This window comes from Thermobia domestica, chromosome 7, assembly GCF_964235325.1.
Source record: "Thermobia domestica chromosome 7, izTheDome1.hap1.1, whole genome shotgun sequence".
In the NCBI taxonomy this organism is placed as follows: domain Eukaryota; kingdom Metazoa; phylum Arthropoda; class Insecta; order Zygentoma; family Lepismatidae; genus Thermobia; species Thermobia domestica.
Window position 1 is genome coordinate 187484527 of NC_137460.1, and position 26679 is coordinate 187511205.

Genomic DNA, 26679 nt, shown 5'->3' on the forward strand with positions numbered 1-26679 from the left:
AAAAATGAGTATTACCGATACATTTAGTATATCCCCCCTCCTTTCCGAAATAATGTATGTAAAGGTGGCAGTGCAAAGCTCAAAGCTAGAATTCTGTTTCTAAAGTTTTCAACATTTCTATGCACTTATTTATAGTTTCGTATTTTAATCTGCTAGTTATGTAGCATGAATACATATGCATAGCAAGCTGTTTGATGAAACTATGAATTTTCTTTTCAAAAGTATTGGACTCTGAGTAAACACCCTGACATAGATTTTTAAATAAAGTTAAATGGGCGACTGTAAGCAAGTATACTATTTCTTTAATACAACATAGCTTCTTAGTATCGTAGAGTTTGTTGTCAGAGTACACTAAACTTCAGTTTCTATTCTGTACATTATCTTGTTCGTCTACCTGATGTTCTGCTCAATTCATTAAAACAACAGTAAATCATTTACTACTTTGGAATGTTTGTGGAATTTTATTACTTAAAAATTCACGTGCCCAATAAATTAAAGCAACTAACCTTTGTTCTCTTCCCTCCTGTCTCTCCTTCGCTCGTCACAATCACTTCTGAATTGTCGTCTCCACTTCTTTTTCTGTAACTGTCCCGCAAGCTTTCTCTACGGATTCTGTGGAAAGAAAAATAAATGTGTTATAGTTGAGTCTGCGTGTATTATTTTGATATTCTAACATTTGCAAATCTATGAGATCTAAACTAGTTATAACCAGAAAATGTGAAAACAGCAACTGAAGAATTTGGCAATTTACTTAATCATGTTCGTTTGCCTCTAACTTTAACTTAGAGGAAGACATGATATATTGTGTGTAATTGAAAGAAAAATGTTATAAGATAGGTATTTGTAATCGACTTCAAAACTATTATCCAAGTTTGAGACCATTTACTACCAAAATATATTTATCGCACATTAAACGTGCAAGATACGTATATATATATATATATATATATATATATATATATATATATATATATATATATATATATATAAACACTAACGTAAAAGATAGCAAGCAGGAAAAGAACGAATAACTGCCCTCTAGTACTGTGTAAATATCTACCCACTTTACTCTTCCTATTATATGTCAGCGATGTGAACTGCTTTATCATAACAAATGCAGGTTATAACTATCAGCCCGAATCCAAACAGTGGGAGCACCTTTCAGCCCAACCCCAAAGAAAGCAAACTTCACCACTTCCGCGGTCAAGGTGATGAATTACTATTTGGGAGGGAGGGATACCCAAGGTATAGTATTGATTAGCTTCGAAGAGGTCACATCTCCCTCATGGCTAAACGATTATCATACGTACCTTTGGCTTGATAAACCCGGGTTCAATTTCCGGCGGGAGCTCATGTGATTCGGATCCCATGTTAAGATGTATGCTCACATCTGATATAGCCTCGCTGCTGAAAGAGACGCGAAAATCAAAGTAAATAAAAAAAAATGGAAGGGATCAAACTATTACAGGACAATATTATGCTGATCTTGTAAAAAACCTTAATGCTCGAATCCAAGATAGAAGGTCGCAAACACTGGCCGGAGGAGTTCTCCAGCACCACAACAAAGCTCTAGGCCACAGCTCAGCAGTTACCGTAGCAATTATTCATGAATGCGGATTTGAGCTCGTATCACATCCATCCTACTTACCAGATTTAATCCTCTTCGATTTTCACTTAATTTCGAATGTAAATAAAACGACTTTAGATGAACAGCGTTTTGCAACAGATACTGAGGTCGTTACAGCCGTGGAGTTCTTGTGGTCACAACCTAAGATTTTTGATCTACTCCAATAAGGGCTCTTCAGCACGCTGAAACATTTTTTAAAAAAACAAGAAAACTATGTTGGAAAATGAAGGCATGAACTCTGTACTTTTTATAGTTTTCGTAACTTTCAAAAGTTTGCATTCACCCTTTTTACGTCGAAAAGCCATTCCAAATGAAATTTATATCAGAGAATCCATTTAACATACGTAATTAAAATAGGTGAATAAAATACAGTCAAAGGTACGATTTCTTGTTACTGGATTGTTGTTCTTACGTGCGAAAATTGTCCAGTGTTTAAAATGTTAGCAAGTCAGACTATGAATAAGAGGCAAAATTTTGTGTTTGAATGTAACTTCATATTTCTTAGAATCGTACTGTATGTAATGAAAAATCATGTCCGATTGAAAGATATGTTAATTTTGCTGGAAGAGCTCATGTATTTGTTACTGAAACTGTGATTGACTGTAATATGAGATAAAGCTTTTGCAAAACTGTCAGAGTTAAAAATGTAGAAAAATAACTAACTAGATAGTATTAAGGATTTCTAGGTAAAAAAAAAAAAAAAAAACTAATTTTTGTCTTTTTTCTCCTGTTTTCAGGTTCTTAATTGATTAATGAGTAACATAATTTAGAAGAGGAAGTAATGGTTAATCCAGAAGGAGCCACGATGGAGAAGGATCCACTGTTTATTCCAGGTCTTGTTCAACTTACTCCTCAAGTGGTAGATAATTCAGTGAAAATAGTTAATGGAAAAAGATTTGTCAAGCTTAAAAGAAATAGCTCGGCTCCTCTCACCAAAGTTGTTCCTAAGAAAGACACTCATTTGGTGGTAAAACCAAAGATTGTAGGTGAAGCAGCTACGATTGCTCCTAGGAAAGATCCTCGTTTGGTGGTGAAACCGAAGATCGGAGGTGAAGCTACAGGAATTGTTCATAAATATAATAATTCTATTCTTGGTAAGAACAAGTCGAAACATGGGTTGAAATCAGACGCAGTTTCTCGTAAAACTAAAAGGACGAAAGAACTAGAAAGGATAAATAAAAATAAAGAAAGTTTAATTGCAGCGTTACCTCCTATCATTTGTGAAAAACTATTTGGAACAAAGTATGTGACTAACAAAATGACTAATAGCTCTTCATTGGAAATTAATCAGTCTCCAACGGTAAAAGTTACTACTGATGATACTGGACAATCAGTTAGTTTGGACCCTTATAGTACTTCTAATGACGATAAAGATCCTTTAAGCATAACAGAAATTGATAGCATGGACCTTTTAGAAGAAATCAAACAAGAACCGATTGAAATTGAAATAACTAAAGAAATATCTCACACAGATCATGAACAAGAACTTAGCAAGACTACAGATAATTTTGAATGCATAAATGAGGTATTCATAAAATCTGAAGTGATTAGCGATCTGTCTTCTACAGATGCCGTGGAAGTTCTGGCTCCAGTTACGTTAAGACCAGAGTTTCAGTCTATAACGAATTCGACCAGTGAATTAGTGTGCGAGGCGGATGTTAAAGTTGAAATTGAAGAAAATGATATGATTATTCCTGATCTTGCACAGTAAGTTTAAATGGTTTTCAACTTGTCTAGTTATACTGTACATGTAACGTATTAATGATCCTAACTATATATAAAGCTACAAGAACTGACATAAAATAACGTTTGCATTCCGGTTGACGTGGAAAGTTGAAATCACCAAAGGTGAATATTTTTCATTTTAATGGATCTAAGGGTGGGATGAAAAAATTCCCCATGTTATTTAAATAGTCCTTTTTATGAACCTTAATCTCATGTTTTAGGTACTTGGGAATTGGAATAAAAACTTAAAGTTCGGTATGCTTGTACGTTTTCCTTAGCGTTACCTAAGTAAATCACAAAAATTAAAAAGTCGAACTTTAAAATGGTTTTATGAGGAACTCAAAAATCTTTCTCATGTTTATATGAGACACCTTTCACACCCCAAAGTTAATGGGCATTTCCTGTAAGGCTACAATGATTAGATTTGGCATGATTGTAGCTTTTTGGTTCTAACCTGTAGGAAAATTGCCAAAAGTGAATATTTCTAATTTTTAAGGGAGTCTAAAGGGGTTATGAAAAAAATACCCATGTTAAGCTCATAAGCCCATTTTTGGACCCCTAATCTTAAGTTTTAGATACTCGGAATTAGAATAAAAACTTGAAATTCGGTATACTTGTACGTTTTCCTTAGCGTTATCTAAGTAAACCGCCAAAAGAAGAAAAATCCAACTGTAGAATTGTTTTATGGAAAACTGAAAAATCTTCCCCATGTTATTTATATGGGACATATTCTACACGACAAAATGTTTAGGCACTACCGGCAGGATTAGAATGATGAAATTTGGCATGTTTGTAGCCCTCCGGGACTAACTCAGAGGAAAATTGCCAAAAGTGAATATTTTTAGTTTTTAAGGGGTCTGGGGGGGGGGGTGAAGAAATTCTCATGTTATTTAAATAACCGTTTTCTTAGGATACAAAATGTTATTTTTTTTAGATGGTTGAAATACGAAAAGAAACTTGAAATTTGGTAGAATTGTGGGTTAAAGAGATGCGAGGCCGTAGGTCGAGTAAAGGCGGGAGTCAGGGGCGAAGCTTCCAGCTAGCCAAAGGCTAATCTTTATATATAAATAAGCGGTTAGCCTACGCGCCTTTGGCGTGGGAAACCCGTGTTCGATTCCCGGCGGGAGCTCATGTGGTTCGGAATCCACGTTAATCAGTAGGTTCCTTTTCATATAGCCTCGCTGCTGAAAGTGACGTTAAACTCAAAATCAACTCACCTCTTTATATATAAAAGAACTCGTAATTGACTGACTACTCTACGCCTAGGCTAAACTACTTAAGCTGGAAACTTGGAAGTTTGGACTGTAGATTTTGTAACTTCAGGTAGCATTAAGAAGGAGTTTTGAAAATTGTCGTAGAATAAGAGGGATGGGAGCTGCAATTATAATAAAATGTGTAATCTCGGAACTTCTAAAGGTTAGAGACATGAAATTTAACATTTGGACTTTTTATTTAAAATAAAATAAATTAATTAAACATGTGTCAGCGTTTTTTGATACTTGACTTAGAGTGGAAGGGAACAGGGGGAAGATGGTTCACTAAGATTCCCATACAAGATGTTCGAATTTCGTGCAAGACTTCTAATTCAGAAAAAAAATTATGTGAAAGACGCTGAAGGATAAATGAAAAATACTGCTAGCAGTAACAATGGAGGCATTTGCTCGTCATACTATACTTGCTAATTAGAGAATTTTGGGAAGTAGTTTCTGATGGTTAATTTTGTCATATGTGTATTGTATGGTATAAAACCTATGGTAATAGTTCTAAATGAATTCCAGTGTCCTACTAGTCAAATCTAAGGAAGCTGTGAATACTTTTTATTTATTTTATTGTTATATGCAATTTTTTTCATTTGATACAATACATGAGTATATTCACCACAAACTACTCTCTGTATTATTTCAGCTCAATAAACAATAAATGCATCGCTACCGTATAAAACGTACAAAATTAGCAATATCAACTGAATGATACTAGTTTCTTCTATATGGAATATATAACTTTGCTAGCCCAATTGCTTGATTTTCTTTTCCTTCGAGAGAAACATAGCAATAATACAATTCCCAACTTGTGAAAGTTTACTATACAGAATGGCGTCCGGCATCGCATCAATTCTGGACGCATGCATTATCATACGGAAAATGTATCAGGCTAGGCGCACAATTATTTGTTTGTAAGCAGCGTGTTCCCTAAGGGATCTTTTATACACTTTCGTCAGTGTATGCTTCCTTGGTCTTTATAGCAAATTTGCAGCCGTCAATTTTGCACGGAAGAACAAAAAGTTTTTCCGTTTCTTCCCTTTCTCTTTATCTTACTAGTTTGTTTCATATCTTCACTTGCAGTTTTCATCTTTTTTATTCAACAGCAGACAAACGATACGTCAAACCATAATTTAGTGAGTTTGAAATGGAAATTACGGTTTTCATATCATATGTGTAAAATACAGAACGATTGAAAAGTCCCCCGAATTTATAATTTTCAGCATGATGTGCTATAATATCAGTAATACAGGTCGCAAGTGATGCGATGCGATCTTGACTGTAGATCTACACACTAGATGGCCTGGAGATTGACGAAGAGAAAAAGTACGCGCGATGTGATGACCGTTTCAATTACGTTAGTTGAAAGGATGAGTTTGTCACTGGAGAACCGTGTGTTTATGTTAGAAGCGTATTTCGAAACGAAATTGTACAGTATGGCAAACGATCAATTTCAGACTCATTTAAGAAAGAAAGTTAATTAATCAGCTATTCGTGGATTAATCAACAGATTTCATAAGCTCAGAGTGTGCGGAATAAAGCCCGGAGTAGGAGGCCGAGCTTTTCGGCGAATGATGTTTATGAAGTACTGTCGATTGTTCCAACAGTTCACACGCAACAATGTTTCTTTAGACCTGGTTCCAATTGGCGAGTCACATTGATTCACAGAACACTTAGATAATGGTCCGCTGAAAACCCGTATCCCTCAGACGAAACTCCCCATGTGCGGTGTCCCTTTCGCGAATCATTGAACTATTTTTTCTTTCGGAAACAGTGAACTCAGCTCTGTATCAGGACATTATTCAGCAGTTTCCAGTACTTTTGGTAGTTGATGAACAAGATGTGACTGCAACAAGACGTAAGCAAGTCCTATACATCAGATGAAACAGTGATATTTTTACGTGAATTTTGTGATAACTATCTGATTTTAAAAGGACTGTGCCCAGCAAGATCACACAAATTAACTTCACCGGGCTTTTTTGGCTCAGGCCCGTCTTTCAGCATCTGAAACTTTTGACCGGAACGGGTTATCATCATTGCCATTTATTTGTTTTCTTATCTTTATTGGATATCCATATTTGAAAGAAAAAAAGGTGAAAAGGAAAAGGGAAAAAGGAAAGAACACAGGAACCACAGAACAATTACAAAACAAAGAAATAAACTATGAAAAAATTTAACAACAATTAAATTTGTGGGGTTATTGAAAAAGAAAATTTTACGCAAATAACCCCAGTGCCAAACGCCTGAAATCGAGAAAACGCAAAATAGCGGCAGCCGCTACGTCGCCATGCGATGTAAAAAATAATTGTGGTTTTGAAGTACTCTTATATAGGATAAACCTTCATGAAAAAATCGGATTTTTTGGAGATGGTCGAGCGGCACGTGCTTGATCACTTAGAATGGATTGACGTATACACTTAATCATTCTACCTCCTACCGAAATACCATATTCATTATGTAGGCTCTTTTTCACTATCTCAGTTAGATAAATACTAAATAACGTCGGCGAGAGACATCTCTCTGTTCCCTCTTGTCATTTGTTCCCCTGTTCTAACATTTACTTGTTGGTTCATTTGTTTCATATGAATCTTCGATCTCTTTATTCAACCCAACGTTCATTTATAATCCCCAACAACAGTTTCTACTTCAGGCGGTCAGAAGGTTTTTGTAGATCGATAAATACAGCATACAGCATTTTCATTTTTCAGTAAAATTTTTCGCCGATTATCCTTAATCTCTTGTACCTCTATCCCTCCTGAACCTGAACTGTTCACCTTCTACGTCTTCATTTCTTCTTCCACACAACTTTCTGTTCAGTATTGGAAGCATAATTTTTGCTGTGTGTGATATGAGGCTAATAGTTCTATAGTTTTCACATCTCTCTGGGTTCTGTATTTTAGCCAACGATATCATGATCGTATTCAGCAAATCTTTTGGCCACTTACGTGTTTCGTGCATTTCATTGCAGAATCGGAACAATTCTTTCTTGCCCTTGTCTCCCATATTTTAAATGATTGTGATTGGTATATATTATCTATCCCAGTTACCTTTTCATTCCTTATCTCGAATATAGCTTTCTTCTCACATTTTCTTTTATAAAACTTTTCCCTTGCTTTGTCTTTATCTCTTCGTAACGTTTAACTTTCTAAATGTCTTTCTGCCCTCTTCTGTATTAACCTATTTCCATATCTCCTTTTCCTCGTATTCTGCAACATTTGTTCTGTAACATGGTTTCTTAGCTCGTTTTGCGTTCTCAGTAATCTGCTGCTACACTAGGGATGGTAGTGCACTATCCCCGACATAGCTCTAAATTTCACTGTAGCAAGCAATTCCTCTCCCGAGACCTAAGTGTCTTTGTAAAGGTGGTGTTTGTCAGAAGAAAAAACACTATTGACAATTTGGGAGAAAATTAAATAAAAGAGATTATAGATATTTATATGAACGTGATGATACGGAAAATCTAATTTTCAATTTTACAGGCGTTCAGATCCAAAACGAATTTGTTCTTATACGTGTCAAAGGGCGGTCAATTCTGCCTGTAAGGGAGTGTTTCTTAGATACAAGTGTTAAAAAGCAAACATTTGTAAAACACTGTTATTTAGAGATGCAGTGGACAAGTGTTTTGAAGATAAATAATGTATAAGAGGTAAATGATCTTTTCATCAGTTAATAATAGATTTTTTAACAAATAAAGAAGTACCAATGGAATGTTCTGCATTCTAGTGGATAAAAATGAAATTGTGTTAAATACATAAAAGTACTTTCATGAAGAAAGAAAGCCCTCCCCGGTGGTCTAGTAGATAGCGCGTATGCCTTTTGTGTACTGGTTCCGGGTTTGATTCCCGCTTAAAAAGCATAAAAAAATCAGTTTCACTTTTATTAATCATTTCTAAAGGGCGTAACTGTTTTGTTTAATTTAAAAGGCATAATATGTTAAACTAAAGAATTTTATTCCATTTCATAAAAAAATGTAAAAGAAAATAAATAAATGAGATGGTTAATTTAATGATTCAACTGACCATAGTTGTCTGATTGTTAAGAAGAATCCATTACTATCACCGAAGCCATCACTATTGCTTTGATATCGTCGATCCAATGCCAAAACCGCGAATGTGCTAACTTTGACTTTGAGTAATAAGCATTTTAATATTCAAGTTACCTTGAAAAATCAGTATATAGACTTGGGTACATGTTTTACGAATTGACTATAACTTCTAATATACTTATATTTCATAAATGGGACTTTGATATTGGAATCTGTGTGTCCCAAGTAACATGAAACTGCACTTAGGTGAAAATAGCAAAATTTGCACATTCGCGGTTTTGGCATTGGAACGACGATATGTTGTGGTTTATGGACGTTGCTACTGACAAGGCGATCTCTCTCGTGGCTGTGTGGACACCGTACGTGCCTTCGGCATAGGAAACTCGGATTCGATTTCTAGCGACCTCAGTTTAGATCTTACATTAAGCTGTAAGTCCATGTCTCATGTAGCCTCGCTGCTGAACGGGACGATAAACTCAACTCAAACCAAAATACTAAAGAAGAAATTAAAGGTGCTTCTTCTCTGCTTATCATTGTAATTTACTGTAATTTAATGAGGTCGCCTACCCCCACAAAAGCATTGGCTAAATATTTAGTATATACGAGAGGCGTACTGTGATGATTTACAATTTTATTTTTTCAGACATATTCATACAAGTTATACAGCAACTGATGTGTCCATCTTTTCAGCATAATCTCCCATTATCTTTATGCACTTCTGCCAAAATATGTCGGCTTCAGAGGACCCTCGCACCCATGTTTGGTGTCCCACGCACCCATGTTTGGACAGCTTGTTCAATTTCATTAGTATTTCCAAACCGATAACCACGCAAAAGTTTTTACCTTTTTACCGGACAGTGTAATCGCTGGAAGCCAAGTCTGTAGCATAGGAAGAGTATGGCAGCACTGTAAATCCTAGTTGATCAATAGCAACAGTTGGCTTCCCGGCTAGTGAGAAAAAGTGCATTATCTTGTTGCAGAAGCATTCTTTTTGACCATTTTCGTGGCCGCTTCTTTTGAATGGCACAACGTAAACGTCTCCACATATGGTGCACTGTTAATCGTGACTCCACCTTCCAGCCAGTCGATCAGAATAATGCCTTTTGTGTTCCAGAATACTGTAGGGTCAATCCATTCTAAGTGATCAAGCATGTTCTAAGTGACCATCTTCAAAAAATTATTTTTTTCATGAATGTTTATCCTATATCAGGTACTTCAAAACCACAATTAATTAATTTTTACATCATCCCATGGCGACACGGGCTGGCGCCATTTTTTTCTTTTTTCTTTTTTTCTTTTTCTTTTTTTTTTTTTTTTTTTTTGATTTTAGGCGTTTACGTTGTTTTGAATATCTCAGCATGTATTTGTCCTACCAAATTGAAAATTGCTGGACGTCTCCAACTTGTGTAGAGCTAACACTTTGATCTCTTAACATTTTTTCCTAAAACCACTTGAAGGGGGTGAAATCAGGGTCTGCAGTAGCAACATTTTTGGACATTGAAAACATGTTTCGGAAGAGGAAACAACTGACGTACAGGTCTGAATTTGTGTGTACATGTAGTCCGGGGACATCTGTAGCTGCCCCAAAGGCCTGGAAAAAAAATCGTAAAGTTGGAGAATTAAGCCAATTTAGCATTTTTGATTGTCCAATAACTCCAATGGACCTGGATAAAAAATCTGAAATTTTGGGAATAGTTAGTCCTTTAGTATACCATAATACACAACAAAGCACGTTTTGTGTTTTTGAGCAGAATGGGGTCAAAGTATTAAGTAATGACGTCATACTCTAGGAGATGTTTTGTTCATAAAATCTTTTTGGACATTGAAAACATGTTTCGGAAGAGGAAACAACTGACGTAGAGGTCTGAATTTGTGTGTGCATGTAGTCCGGGGTCATAAGTTAATACACAAAAGTTTACAGGCCTGTAGCTGCTCCCAAAGGTCTGAAAAGAAATCGTAAAATACGGGAATTATGCCAATTTAGCATATTTCACTGTTCAATATCTCCACTGGGCCTGGATAAAAAAGTCTGAAATTTTAGGAATAGTTAGTCCTTTAGTATATCATAACACACAACAAAGCGTGATTCGTGTTTTTGAGCAGAAAGAGGTCAAAGTATTAAGTAATGACGTTTACATTCCACAGTCAGTGTTTACAGCGAGTAAGTATTCAGTGACTTGAGAATGTAGATCAAACGACAGAACAACAGTCTCCTGCATGAGCTGATAGTTAAAACAAGAATAAACATGATTGATATAGCAAGCAGCAAGAGCATGGAGTGCCTACGGACTTTTTGTCAAGGTTGCATTTTGACTTTCCTCGCCTTCTGCTGATAGCGGCATTCTTCACCAGTGCTGCTGTGAGTGTGATAAGACAGTGTCACAACTAGAGGAAAGAAACGAGCTTGAGAGCCTTGACTGGACTAACCATTCATCCTACTTTATTTTATTTCACAACAGCAAATTTCCAGTAGATTTTATGAACAAAACACCTCCTAGAGTATGACGTGATTACTTAATACTTTGACCTTCTGCTCAAATACACACAACACGCTGTGTTGTGCATTATGGTGTACTAAAGGACTAACTATTCCCAAAATTTCAGATATTTTTTTATCCAGTCCCATTGGAGATATTGGACAGCGAAATGTGTTAAATTGGTATAATTCCCCAACTTTACAATTTTTTTCAGGCGTTTGGGAGCAGCTACTGGTCTGTAAATTTTTGTGTATTAACTTATGACCCCTCAGTTGTTTCCTCTTCCGAAACATGTTTTCAATGTCCGAAAAAGATTTTATGAACAAAACATCTCCTAGAGTATGACGTCATTACTTAATACTTTGACCCTCTTCTGCTCAAAAACACAAAACACGCTTTCTTGTATGTTATGGTATACTAAAAGACTAACTATTCCCAAAATTTCAGATATTTTTATCCAGGCCCATTGGAGATATTGGACAGTGAAATATGCTAATTTGGCATAATTCCCCAATTTAAGTTTTTTTATAGGACTTTGGGAGCAGCTACAGGTCTGTAAATTTTTATATATTAACTTATGACCCCGGACTACATGCACATACAAATTCAGACCTCTACGTTTTCCTCTTCTCAAACATGTCTTCAATGTCCAAAAATGTTGCTACTGCAGACCGTGATTCCACCCCCTTCAAGTGGTTTTAGGAAAAAAAAAAAAAAATGTTAAGAGACCAAAGTTTTAGCTCTGCACGAGTTGGAGACGTCCAGCAGTTTTCAATTTGGTAGTACAAATACATACTGAGATATTCAAAACAACGTAAACACCTAAAATCGATAAAACGCAAAATGGCGACGCAACGACTGTCGCCATGGGATGTTGTAAAAAATAATTAATTGTGATTTTGAAGTACCCGGATATAGGATAAACATTCATGAAAAAATTAGATTTTTTGAGGATGGTCGAGCGGCAATTTTTCTTTTTTCTCGATCACTTTGCATGGATTGACCTTGTAGCCATATGCTTCTTAGTTGAAGGTGTTGTTCGACATTTCTTTGGCGGTAAATTATCATAATGTTTCCACTGCATTGATTGCTGCTTCGTTGTCGGCTCATGGTAATGCAGCCAGGTCAAGTCACCAGTCACAACCCTAGACATGAAATCTTCGGGATGATAATCATGACACTGCATAAATTCCCTGCACACGTCTACACGACATTGTTTTGCTCAGCAGTCAAGAGTTTTGGATGCCCCAACTTTAAGTGGTTGTGCATGAGCGCTGCATAATGTTTCTGGTTAGTCCTGTGGGAGCCTCCATTTCAATGGTTCTCTCTACCACGGCAATGAACGCTGGTGTTTTTACTGTCATTTTTACTGTCACTTTCCTTTCAGAATTGCTCCTCTTTTTCGTTGAGATGCCACCCACTTTCCAACCTTCTTCCCAGTTGTATACCGTTTTTCGCGAAGATGCAAGTTCTCCACACACTAACACAAATCGCCTAATAGAAACCAAGATGTTCAGCGCTGTCCTCCATGATCACTTTCCATGTTGTCCGTTAGTAACACTCAAAGGAGGATTCAAGGAATGGACTGCATAGGACGCTGCTATCTTCCCCGTTGCCAGTGACGCTCCAAATTGGTAGATGTAGGTCCGAGGTGCCTGTGAATGCCTTCTCGACTTCAGTGGTCCGCTGAGCTTGGAACGAGGAAAGGAAGTGTAAATCATATAGTTCACCCCTCATATCTATAAAATGTGTATGTATGGATGTGTGCATGGAAGGAGAGAGGAGTCCAAAGCAACCACTCAGTAAAACAGTAAAATTTCATTCTTTGTGTATGTAAATAACATTAGGTCATCGTTCTTTGACATGCCTTTGTTGATCTTTATTTAGTCGTGTTAGTCAGCTACATAAGGGTAGTAACGTATGTAATTTTAAGGTTAAAGAAATCATTATATTATTGGATTATGTCGTAAGAGAGATTTTTTTTAGCTTATGGAAAAAATAATTTATATATTATTTGCAACGTCCTCTCTCCTTTTCTTTCCCATGTGGTTCTCAGTCGTGAAAGTATAATAACGAAAATCTCTATTCCTGATATGTAGATAATATAGTGTTATATACCAAGAAAATTTACAACCGAAATTCATATTGAACCGGCTAAATGTTGTACGTGTTAAGATCAGAGTTGCAATAGAGTTTGAGATAAGGTATAGTACAAATCATCGTCTACAGAGATCACTTCATTTACAGGAAGAATAGATTTCTCATGAAAGTATGTAGCTAAGCTTCAGCGGACACGAAAAACCAGCGTATTAAATCCAAATAAAAGCGAATGTTTGGAAAAACTTTTTCAGATATGCTCTAAACTTATATTTACAAATTAAAGATTTGTTTGAAAATTTAATTTTTGTTCTACATAGACAAAATGTTTGAAAGCATAAAACGAAAACGACGAAATCAGGAAGGTTTGCTTTGCTTCTTTCCTGTCACTATCAAATCCAAGAATTTTGTTTGCTGACATGATCTTAAGACAGCGCTAGATTTTTTTTTTTTTTTTTTTTTTTTTTTTTAAAAGTTGAAAAGAATTTCACCACAGATCATCACGGACTTCAATCGGTGTTCATGACAAGAAATCTGTCTACCAGAGTCTGTATACATTAACAACACCAGTACACCGTAAAGTTTGACTAAATATGTAAGGGAAACATAACTATGATAGAAAATACACAGGTATCAAAAACAAATTTCTGCATTAGAAATAAAATATTTGAATCTTCCTTCACAAGAATCACGAAAACAAATCACCAGGACGGATTGAACAGAAGCTGGTATTCCATTATTGACACTTACACTAACGTAACTGAAAAGAGAATAATCCACAGATAGTTTGTTAGTTAATTATAGCCACACATTCACATGGACAAAGAAATTAATTTATCTCTGACATCAGTGAGTGACCATGATTTGAAAGCTATTTCGTATAATCATCATCATAGGTATTCTACCATTATTGGCAGATCGCTTGCTGGAATGAGAAGCTTCCATGCTTCACGGTCTTCCGCTAACCTCTTCATCTTCACGTACTATTTCTCTGTTTTGATGTCATCTATTAATTGTAGTTTCCTTCGCCCTCTCCCTTTCTCTCCTGCCTCCATACCCTGTAGCATGTCCCTCATGATTCAGTTCCTTCTTACGCAATGTTCCAACCAGTTTCTTTTCCTCTTCTTATAATATCTAAAATTGTTCTTTTCTCCTCCACCATTTCTAACACCCTCTCATTCGTTTTCCGCACAACCCAGCTAATTCTTTCCATTCTCCTCCACACCCTCGTTTCGAAAGCTTCCAGTCGTTTTTCATCCTTTTGCGTAATGTCCATGTTTCTGACCTATCCAGCACAATACTCCACACTAAGCACTTTACAAGTCTTTCTATCAACTCTTTATTTAGGGTCCCACGAAATAGTCTTTTCTTTCTCCTAAAGGCTTCTTTCGCCATTGCTATCGTTGTTTTTATTTCACCGAAAACTAGTAACCTGTTCTATTTTCTCCCCTCCTACTTCTATATTTGACACCGACCTCTTCACTTCATTAACCATGGGAGCTCCTCCGTGGCTAAGCGGTTAGCGTACGCGCCTTTGGTGCGGGAGACTCGGGTTCGATTCCCGGCGGGAGCTCATGTGGTTCGGATTCCACGTTAATCAGTAGGTCCACGTCTCATATAGCCTCGCTGCTGAACGGGACGTAAAACTCAAAATCAATCAATTCATTCACTATGGCTTTTGTCTTTCGAAACATTTATTTTCATCCCATATTCTTCACAGCCCTTCCTCAAGTTTTTTAACATCTTATTGATTTTCTCTTCAAATTCTGTAACAAGCGCATTATCATCTACAAACCGTATACACCTAATCATTCTGCTTCCTACTGAAATACCGTCTTTATTTTGTAGGCTCTCTATATATGATGAAATAGAGTCTATGATGATATATAGTTGCCTGGCCATTCAGAACTCACAAACAAAAAAGAATTAACCTCAAAATAAGTGTTCATTGCCGCTATAAAAGTAGATTATTCCTCCCCTATATATACGAAACAATTATAACAAACGTAAGAGCTACGCTTGTAACCAAAGGAACGAGCTAGTCATTTAGGCAAAACGACTATTTATTTATCTGTAGTGGGAGTAAGGTAGAACTCTTTATTCAATCACAATCGTACAAATATTACATAATAAAATTTTAACACACATACAAAAGAACGAATACCGTACAAAAAATCAGTCACAGGTTTGTGTGTGTGTGGGGGTGGGGTGGAGAAGGACGACATAAGTTAGGGAAAAGTACACAGTAATAAAAGATTTTCGCTGTGTTCATAGTTATCTTTCTTGATTTGGTTGCATGGTTTTTTCTTTTCTTTCTTTCTTCATTGAAACACTAATCAATAAGTTAGCTCTTTCATGCTTTTCAGTTTTACTTCACCTCATTGTAAACCGGAAAGGATTAAATAATTGGTCAAGGAATTTAAATCTAGAGAGTGCAAGACTTTAATGTAAATATTGTGTTTTCGTCAAACCAAGGCAGGATTTCTGATTTCTTCGCTTTGATATATGACTGTAGTCATAAAATATGCTGTCTCTGTTGTTTTATTTGGAAACTTAATGTCTCTTTTTTTTTGGTTACATACACCATAGGATATATCTCTGCTTTCGTTTGTATTTAGCCTTGCGAAATAACAGGATGGTTTTCGCCATATGTACATGGGTTATTCAAGCTCACTACTTGGCCAGTAGTATTGCAAACGTTCTGAACTATTTATCATTAATGCACGATGTTTAAGCTATAAAATGTCATTTGTTTCGCCTTTCTATTTCTTCTTGTTCCAGAGTAATGGAGCAATCCATGGCATCCAGTAATGGTGTCCGGTTGAAACAGCGGACTGTCTGTCATTGAAATTCTGACTGCGAAAGGTTGTGCGCCCAGGAACATTCATCGCCGGCGAAGAGTCGTGGATACATCATTACGAGTCGGGAGCGAAGCGCCAATCGATGGAGTACTACCAGATGTCCTCTCTTCCGAAAATAAATAAATAAATAAATAAAATAATAAAAATTGTCCCATCTGCTGGCAAAGTGTTTTCACATTCTGCCTCATCCTGTCTATAGTCCGGATATTACGCTCTGCGACTTTTGACTCTTCCCCAGACTCAAGGAGCACCTTAAGATCCAGCGTTACAGTTGTAATGCGGAGAGGTGGAAACAGCAGTTCGGTAATGATATCACCAGCAGCCAGGGTTGGCAAAAACCGTGGGTTTTATTGAGAAAACCAAAAAAACTTTTTTTTTCTTGTTTAAACCCGTTTTTGTTTAAATAATTTTCTTATCACATATGGACAAAAATAAGTTTGTTTCGCTTTGGTGTTATTATGCAACAACCGGGTTATGCTGGAAGGGGTCACATAAACTTAAAGCTGAATCCAAACCGCTTCTCGGCTTACATCCGAGATAAATTGTCATCCATTTGAGCGCGAAACTGCGATTAATTGGCCACAAATGCGATACGTCTACCGACTCACTCATGAAGGACTCCTGATAAAAATACGTTGTACAGATTTTTACATACTTGTTAATATAATTGTCAAGAGTCATTTCAGAAGGACAAAAAGATAAATAGTTGCGCAAGTGAAACCATTATACAGAATTACATACGGAAATTTCAAAATACTGCAGAGTACAGAAGAACTAATTTAGTCCAAGTTAGTTCACTACGACTTTTATTAGCCCAAGTTAAAGAAATACACCGACTTACTTTGCATATCAGTAAGAAAAGTGAATAAAGATACGAATTATTTGAGACCACTTTGACCCTGACCCATTTATACATAAATAGATACCAAAGATACTTTTGATATCAATAAATGCCTCTCGCGGGGTTTGTATGACACCCCTTCCAAAAATATTATGACATTTCGATGTATTTTATCAATAGTAAACATTATTAAAACGAAACAATATTTAGAATTTTTCTTTGGTTGCAATTTCATGACAATAATAACAAACTATAAAAAAAATCATGAAAGAAACATTCATAAACGTATAAAAACAGCAAAAGTTGCTTTTCTAGTATAATTTCTTTGAGTAATGAATAAGGAATATAGGTCTGAATATAATATGAATAATATACGGGAGTGAAACGTGATAACCCACAAAACTGTGTTCATCAAGAGTTTACGAACACGTACACTTTTACGAACATTTTTCAGTTTTTGGTTTAAACCATTTTTATTTATTTATTTATTTATTTTTTTTGAAAAAAAAAATAGCTGGTTTAAACTACCTTTGTTTAAACCAGTCGCGTTGGCGAAAACGTGTTGCCTGTAATGGAGACTATGTTGAAAAATGATACTCCCATTTGTAGCTGACATTGCAAGCTTTTGACTGATATCTGTATCGGTGGTATCTGTCAAACAAATAAAGATATCACCCATTTTGGAGGCATTACTTTCTTAATCACCCTCGTACTCTAACTTAAGCTCCCTTACAGAGCCGCACAAACAGCTCGAAGCTATAATGAAATATGGGGGGAAAACATTGTGAACGAATACACCGTGCAACGTTTGTTCTGAAAATTCGTAATGGAGACTTAACCCTGAAAGATAACAAGTCTTGGACGACATTCTGTTGACGACGATGAATTGAAGGCGATCGCCGAAGAAGTTCCTTGAAAAAACAATACAAAATGTTGCGGATGAACCGTTGATCATTCAGCCGTAGTACGCCATTTGGAGAAACCAAGAAAGTTTAAAAGAATAAGACAAATGAACGCCACACATATTGAGTGAGAACCAAAGAATTCAGCGTTTTGAATTTTGCTCTGCACGAAACCAATTTTTGACCACTGAGACATGCAACAGAAATGGATTCTGTACTACAGCTAACACATTCTGTCAGTGTTCAATTGTGCTTTTCAAAGTCGACTTTAAAGGAAGTTGGTTGTTGACCCATAATGTAGTCCATAAGATGTTCTAAAGACTGGTGTGGCAGCATAATCAATGTAAGGTGGAAAGAACGGTTGATTTGAGAAAAATATAGATATTTATATTTTTTAACGAACTGTGTATGCGATAAAATAAGTAAATAAATTCACTAACAAGTATATGTATTTATAAATATATGTATGTAATTTATATGTATATATTTTTCACTAATTGCGGCTGTCCATTTTTGGAGCTCTTTACTTTCTTTCACTATATTACTAAGTACAGATGACCTATCATGTGTCTAGCTCCTGCGGTGATAAGCCTACTAGTTTCAGAGTTGTTGCAGTTGTAAAAAAGCGGGTATCTATTAAGATCACATTTTGATTTAGTTTATTGCTTCTCCTGAAAAAACTTTTAGTGATAACCACCCTTAGTAACTAAGGTATGGGTATTGTATCATACGAATTTGCATTGTCTGCATATTCTGCCCGAAGACAAGTTCCAGCCGATTTACTCAATGCAATTGGGCTAGGCCACTGATCCAATAGATGTTGGGACTATACCAAAGAACACTTAACATGCATTCGAAATGCGCTCAGTGTTCATTGTCGGGACCGAAAGTTTCTATGGTGCTGTTCGTACGCTTTTGTCCATATCTTTCAATTCTCAAAACTCGCAGTATCACATAAATTTATGCCTAATATTAATTTTACTCTTGTATTTATTTTATCATTTCAGTTTTTATAGTAATTTCTCTATTATTATTTCCAGATCGGATCTTATTGACTTGATAACAGGAAAGATTAAAACAGAGGAGAATGGAAACATTAGCGTCTCGAGAAATTTGAGAATACAGAAGGCTAAATATACCTGCGGTATTTGTAATAAGTCCTTTATGCAGACCTATTTGTATAAGAGACACCTCGATGCGCATACAAAAGATGAAGTTAATAGTGCATTCAAAAAGAAGTCAGATTTGGAAGCTGATGATAAAGTGTGCTCTTTGTGTAACAAAAGTTTTCGAACTAAAATTAGCTTAAAGAAACATTTTTACATACATTTTCAGGAGAAAAAATTCGAGTGTGATGTTTGTCACAAACGATTTCGGTACCAGTGTCTTCTTCGTAATCATCAATCTGTTCATTCGACTGTGAAAAACTTCCAGTGCATGATTTGTAACAAATTTTACAGTTCCGAATACGACTTGAAAAGACATCACAAATTACATGCCGGTGAAAGAGAGTTCGGCTGCAGCGTTTGTGGGAAGCTGTTCTGGTATAACTCTGAGCTCAAGACGCATGAGCGCATTCATACGGGCGAGAAGCCATTTGGATGTGAGCTGTGTCCCAAAGTGTTCACATGCAAGTCGAACCTAAAAGAACATATGCGCACCCACTCTGGTGAAAAGCCGTTTGGCTGTGATATTTGCAATAGACACTTTCGTAACACTTCCAGTTTGAAATGCCATCGGAAAACTCATACAGGTCAGAAAGATTATAGTTGTCCTGTATGCGACAAAAAATTCGGTCGAAGTAACGCTGTCAAGAAACATCTTCGTACTCACACTGGCGAAAAGCCATATTCATGTGAGATATGTTCGAAAGGCTTCGGTGATAGTTCGTCCCTGCAAAAGCATATGACAATTCACACAGGGGAGAAGCCGTATCTTTGTTCTTTCTGTTCGAAAGCGTTCAGAGCTAATTATGGTCTTAAAAGGCATTTGAGAGTTCATACAGGCGAAAAACCGTATACCTGTGACATTTGTAATCGAGATTTCAGATGGAAGGCACATTTTAAAAAACATGTTGAGAGTCATGCACTTGAAGGAGAATGATAGCAGGAAGGTACTTTTCAATGTCTCTATATGTGGTAAGTACACGAAAGTTGTTCATGAACTTTATATAAATTTATTCACAAGTAATTCTAATATTTGTTTACTGGATTCGTTAAGATTGGAAGTTAATATCAGTTTATAGTGAACGAACAAATAAAAATGTGTCAGAGAAATTGTTAATGATGAAATGATGATAATATATACTTAAGGTTTGTTCTAAATCGCACATTTTGTAAAAACCTTTGACAAAATATATTTGTACGTTATTGTGAAACTACCTCTCAAATAGATGTATTATATCTGTTCGAAGTTTAACAAGGATTTAGATTCTTGTGTAGGACTTCAGACGTACAATTTTATTATTATTATTATTATTATTATTATTATTATTATTATTAAGTGGTATTTTAAGCTTGTTTTAACATAAAATGCCGAAATGTGTTTCGACTTTGCAGAATATCCACTAATGATATACAGGGTATCCATAAAGTCCTTTGCCACCCTTAAAACTCGGAAACGGTGAAATATATGTCAAAACGAAAAAACGCGTATTTCAAAAGTATCACGTATGAAGTGAAACAAAATTGCCCCAGGGTCCCTCGGAGGGTCCCAGAAGGGGTCCAACTCAAAATTTTCAAATTGAAAGGGGGGTTAAGTAGTATATCGTTTGAAAGCTATTTACAAAAGAAAGACGATGAAATAAGTTTCGATGTTCTATGGTAAACCTGTACAAAATGGCGGCAGGTCAAAATGTTAATACAGTTTGCATTGAAAAGTCTTTGGCCACCCCTAGAAATCTGAAATGACTCAGCAGATATCGAAACTGAAAAACACGTATTTCATCAATTCAAAAGTACCATGTACTGAGGAAAACAGAGTTGTCCCAGGGTTCCTCCGAGAGTCCCAGACGGGGTCCAACTCAAAATTTTCAAATGACAAGGGGGACCAAGTATCTTTTGAAAACTATTGTTAAAAGACGGAAGAGGTCTTATGTTTCAATACCAACCCTGCTTGCAATGGCGGGGGGATTAAAATGTTAACGGCCTTCATCGAAAAGTCCATGTCACTTCCAATGATCCGAAATGATAAAATATGAGAGGTCAAAACGCTAAAAAAAAGTGTTTCCTTATTTGTACAGTACAGCTTTTCGATGTACAAATATTTGTCCCAGAATCCTTGCAGGTTTCCAAGTGAGGTGCAACTTAAAATTTGCGAATAGGAAATGGGTCAAGTACCATATTGTTTGAAAGTTATCGGTAAAAGAATGAAGATGATTCAAGTTTGGAACGGCTATGCAAACCGTATCCGAAAGAACAGGGATTGGGTAAATTGAGAGATATGTAAACAGTCACATTTATTGAAAGGCTTAATTAACTGGATGCCATGTCTGGATTACTAATTGAGACAATACTATTTCAGGTAGAAGTGTGCCTACTACTACTTCTGACGTTATTACTAATATTACAAGTAGTAGTACTATTATTAATATTACTACAATTTGCTTTACAAGGCTGTGTTAACATTTTCAGTCCCCCGCCATTTCACAAAGGGCTAGTATACTCACAAGACTTGTTCCATCTTCCTTCTTTTACAACTTTTGCGTTGATCCCCGCCTGGGACCCTCTAAGGCACCCTGGGGCAACTTTGTTTCCCTCAGTAGGTGATACTTTTGAAATGATGAAAAACATGTGTTTCAGTTTTGATACCTGTTGAGTCATTTCAGATTTCTAGGGGTGGCCAAAGACTTTTCAATGTAAACTGCATTAACATTTTGACCTGCCGCCATTTTGTACAGGTTTACTATAGAACATCGAAACTTATTCCATCGTCTTTCTTTTGTAAATAGCTTTCAAACGATATACTACTTGACCCCCCTTGCCATTTAAAAATTTTGAGTTGGACCGTGTTTGGGACCCTCCGAGGAACCCTGGGGCAACTTTGTTTCCCTCAATACGTGGTACTTTTGAAATGATGAAATACGTGTTTTCTCGTTTTGACATATATTTCACCGTTTCCGAGTTTTAAGGGTGGCAAAGGACTTTATGGACACCCTGTATAATAGAATGTTCCCGGTTTGGTCAGTTTCATCTTGAGCGCCTCGTGGCTCCCTCGTCTTTTAGATTATAATACCTGTTTGCATATCAACATTTCCTGTTTCGATCTTTGGTAGAAAGATGTGATTTCAGTGCTGCAGCAATCATGTAAAGCTGTAAGAGCAGGTATCATTGTGGATGAGAAAGGAAATGTAAAACACCAGATACCATATTTGCCTGATTGTGGGTCGCACTTTTTTCCCTAAATTTTGGCTTGAAAAATCATAAGTTGGCCTATAATCGAGATTTTTCCTCCTCAAATCATAAATCATCAATTTGAAACTGACGTACATGTATTTTGTGCGTTGAAATTAATATTATTACAAGTTGCTGCAATTCTTTTTGTAAACCATCAAATACGTAAGAAGAAAATAGTAGAAAAATTTAACCTTGTTTGCAAAAATTTCCACCTTTATTGAGTACCGGTAGCACCTTATACTGGCACAATAAACGCTTGTACGCTTAATACTTCTACTAACATGAATACGTATCTTTGTTAAACAGTGTATATAATATATACGGTATATATTATATTGGAAGAAGAAAAGCAACTTCGTTTCGGAAAACTGCGTCAACTTGTTTGTACCTACCTAAATCAAGCACAGACACTTCCCACTATCTTAGCAACGTCAGCGTCCGATTTTTCACCCTCGCTAGACGATCCAGACCCCTATTCAAAGTCACTATTACAAAGGTCATCTTCAGTTCCATTAAGATTATTGAAAATTACAGTTTTAAGTTTTCATGACAAATTTTTTCGATATTAACCGCCGAGCAGCCAAAATCCAACGGCACACTTCTGATACAGACGCACGTTGCAAACGGCCTTCTGACGTCGAAGTTACTTTGTTCATGATGTAAATTCTATAGAATTGTCGTACGCTGGCTTTAAAGAGATGATTGATACACACGTCCAGTGGCTGCAACACACTTGTCATGGTGCCAGGAATAATCACTGGGTCACAATTTCCTTTGTTTAGTTTTTGTTTCATTCGGTCACCAATCTCCTGCGAAAACTATCCAACAGAAGGATTGATTTTGAGCGAAGAAGAGCTCCTGACCGTTTATTCCACATTGCTGAAATCCAGTCTAGGACCAGTTTTTTTTTGGTCATCACCCAACGTCACGAACTGTTACAATAATACCAGTTGAAAAGTTTCTCGTTTGGGGAGAGTTTTCCGATTGAAAACTACATACGGTGGCAGTTTTCGTCCATCAGCTGTAATGCTCAACATCACTGTGCCACACTGCTTTTCAGTACCACATGTACGTATTTGCACACTACGTTCCCCTACTTTTTTTTTTTTTTTTTTTTTTTTTTTTTTTAATTACGGTAGTGCTGTTCGGCATACGAAAATAAACCGACGTTTAGTCTGCATTCCTTATTTGGGAATGTAAATAAAAATGTTTGGATTTGGATCACGTAGGCTGAAAAGAGTTCCAACTGTTTTCGTAAACTTGAATCAGTTTTTGCGCAATTGTGGCACTATAACAAACACACAAATGTATCACCGAACTCACCCATACGAAACTTTAAATTCTATTGACGAAATGTTTCTTTTACGTTCTATTTTGCAGCCTTCAATTTGAATCATTTTCAATTGTAATGGCATATCAACATTTCCTGTTGTAAACAACAAAATCAAACAAGGCTTTTTCCATGTCTAAATATTTCCACTTTTGCCGTCGAAATGAACACTGACTTTTCGAACTATTTAAGAGTTTCTTTTTACTTGCGCACCACCGACAAACGTGTTTTTCATCATCAAATCTGCATCCAGCTTCCCGCTTTCCGTGTTTCTTTGCATAACTGATAATCAGGGTAAAATGATTTAAATTAGTTGACTTTTGTAAAATAAAAATGGGTGTTTTAAATCAAATTCTGCTCGATGAAGGAAGGTACCAGTGCATATTGAAGACATTTTCCGTAGGCGACATTAGAACTTAAGAACATCATGCATCATGATATGAGGTATCAAGTCAAAGGTCTTCGTAAGACCCCGTTACACGCTACCATATTGTGTCACACATTCAAGTCGCATCGCTTAACATGTGAGCTGTGAATGTCACACTTAGTACCATACTTCAATATATTTGATAAAGTATAAGTGACATTGTACTTAATATATCGTTTAATCTTTAATGATTAGTGGCTTAATCATGTAATGGTTACTGTCGTATTAAAACCTTAGTACTTCTAGGTTCCATATTTTTATCAATGTAGTTTACTAGTTTTTTATTTATTTATTTATTTATTTATTTATTATTATTATTATTATTATTATTATTATTATTATTATTATTATTATTATTATTATTATTATTATTATTATTATTATTATTATGAAATTCAGAATATTTGAAATGAAATAGTGAAACAATAGCATAGTAGAAACATAAACTACAATAACTTAAAAAATACCAGTATGAAATATTGGTATGTAACTCTATCAAAATTGTAATCTAAAGATGACCGACGATATAAAGTACCAAAAGTAATCGCAAGAGGCCAAAACAAATGCTAAAAGGGGAGTAATGATTACAACAATGATTCGCACATAAATTCGATTTAAATGTTTTATTTACCAATAAAAACTTCGAAATAACATATAATACAACTGATTTTTTTCTACACAGTCTACCCATTGTTCTTTCATACTTTGATGGCATAACAAAATTTTGAATTCACTCTTTGATATATCAGATACACATAGTTTTGCAATTTCCTTAAGAAAATATACAAAGTCTTTTGCATATAACACAGATGTGACAAGTATGAAGCAGAATTAAAGTAAGCAAATAAGGAAATAGATCCAGAAACTTAAGTAAAGGATGCATTATTATTTTATGAATTTAATGCAGGTACTGAACTTATATAAACTTATGAATATATCTAATTTCTTTTATTCATAGTAAATAGTGAACAAATATGTGTAACTTTGAGAACTTCTGTGCGGATATCAGGGCAACTTCACTTAGTAATTACAAAACGAGGTTGTGTTGACTAAAATTGGATATTGGCGATATATTTAGTTTTCTGTATGCAAGTTGATGCTTTTTGTTATTCTACACCATGTTAATACTTCCGCCCGTGAGTTAGTGATCTCACACACCAAACACACAAAACATATTATACGTCACCATTCCGTGCTCCGGCGTGATAATCAACAGAGCGGAGGCTATAAAGAAAAAACATTAAAATCACCCCTCCGATGTCACTTTACTAGCATCGCAGAGACTGAATAACGTTATCTGAACACCTTATTTTCAAATTACAACGATAGATTCTATTAGTGAAGAAGTCATCATTATAAATTTAGCGACACTGAATCTAGTCAGCTAATTACAGTGAGTTCATTGACTTCTATATTTGACAACATTTAAAGAACACATATAATAAATTACCTTAAAGCATTAATATCACATATAGAATCATAGCAACATATCAATGTAAGAGGTACACAACATACGGGAAATATATATATATGGAACATTAACATCAGAATTAACAATAATGGTTTTACAAATCATTAAAAGTAAAATTTTTGAACTTCTTGACTTTGAAAAATCACAATGAAAATCTTAACTAGCTTTAGAACTAAAATATGACTCAGTTAAAATAGCACACCACACAAGAGACAATGGTAACTTTCACACTAGACTTTTGAAAAGAATTCTTGATATATTCTTGGTCCTTACATATCTCCGGATTTGGGTGTTTTGGTCTTCTATCTTTTTTAATATATGGATATATGGATAGTTCGTAAAAATCTTGCCACAGCAGGCCTAGGATCATAAAACGCTGTTCCAGCACCACTAAGAGCAATATGCATTCTTGAACTTAGAGCTACCCTTGAATAACTCAACTGCTTACTTGTTTTCAATACTGCTCTCTCGGCCATAGCATATTATGTGGGGTCAAACAAATATAAGACTGCACCAATTTTGAAAGAAGAAAAAAAAAAAGTTTGGTCTGGACACTTTTAAATAGTGATATAATTTTGCGTGGAGTTACTCAAATTCAAAGAAACAAAAAAATTTTCAGCAACAAATATCCTCTTACAAAGAAAAAAAAACAAATTTTTGAAATAAATTTTCAACTTTGATGCGTGCTGCTTGAACTTCTCCATTCACGCTTCTTGGCTCGATGAGTGCACTTATTGCATTCAGGATGCTTTGTTGCTCATCATAAATTCTTTGCAACTCAATACCACTTTTGTCCTTATTCCGAACACATCTTAGTGGGTATAAGGAAGTTGACAGCACGTCTTTGAGGAAGAGCCTCCAAGCCAGAATGAGATGATTCTTCTTCTTCATCGCTTGTAGCATTATCGTTATTAAGCAATCCTTCTTCTAAACCACCAGAGTGAGGTCCTTGTTCCATTAAAGTAAGACCCTGTATGACAGGTTTTTTAAAAAAGGAGCTCTGTGTCTATCATGGGATATTGTTGTTGATCCCCATTTTTCCAAAGACGCAGGAATCCTCTGGCAGTCGCTTTTTCTACTTTTGTTACTTCTGCATTTTCAATGATAGAAGTCCAGTACATCATGGTAAGTTGCTTTTGCATACATGGTAAATTATTCCAAATAGCTTGATTCAGTTTCGACAAATAAGCAAGAAAATGCCTAATTGAAACATTTCTTTCCTT

At 35.7% G+C, this 26679-nt stretch overlaps 1 protein-coding gene across 1 annotated transcript in view; it reads left to right on the forward strand.

Annotated features, from left to right (window-relative positions):
- The window catches only part of LOC145690622 (uncharacterized), a 40378-nt gene that overhangs the window by 8106 nt on the left and 5593 nt on the right, over positions 1-26679 (forward strand). The window contains exons 2-3 of the mRNA XM_081765688.1: positions 2365-3334; positions 18875-19972. Of these exons, the coding sequence (XP_081621814.1) occupies positions 2409-3334; positions 18875-19937 (1989 nt within the window). The 5' untranslated portion in view covers positions 2365-2408 and the 3' untranslated portion in view covers positions 19938-19972. The remainder of the gene's footprint in view (positions 1-2364; positions 3335-18874; positions 19973-26679) is intronic.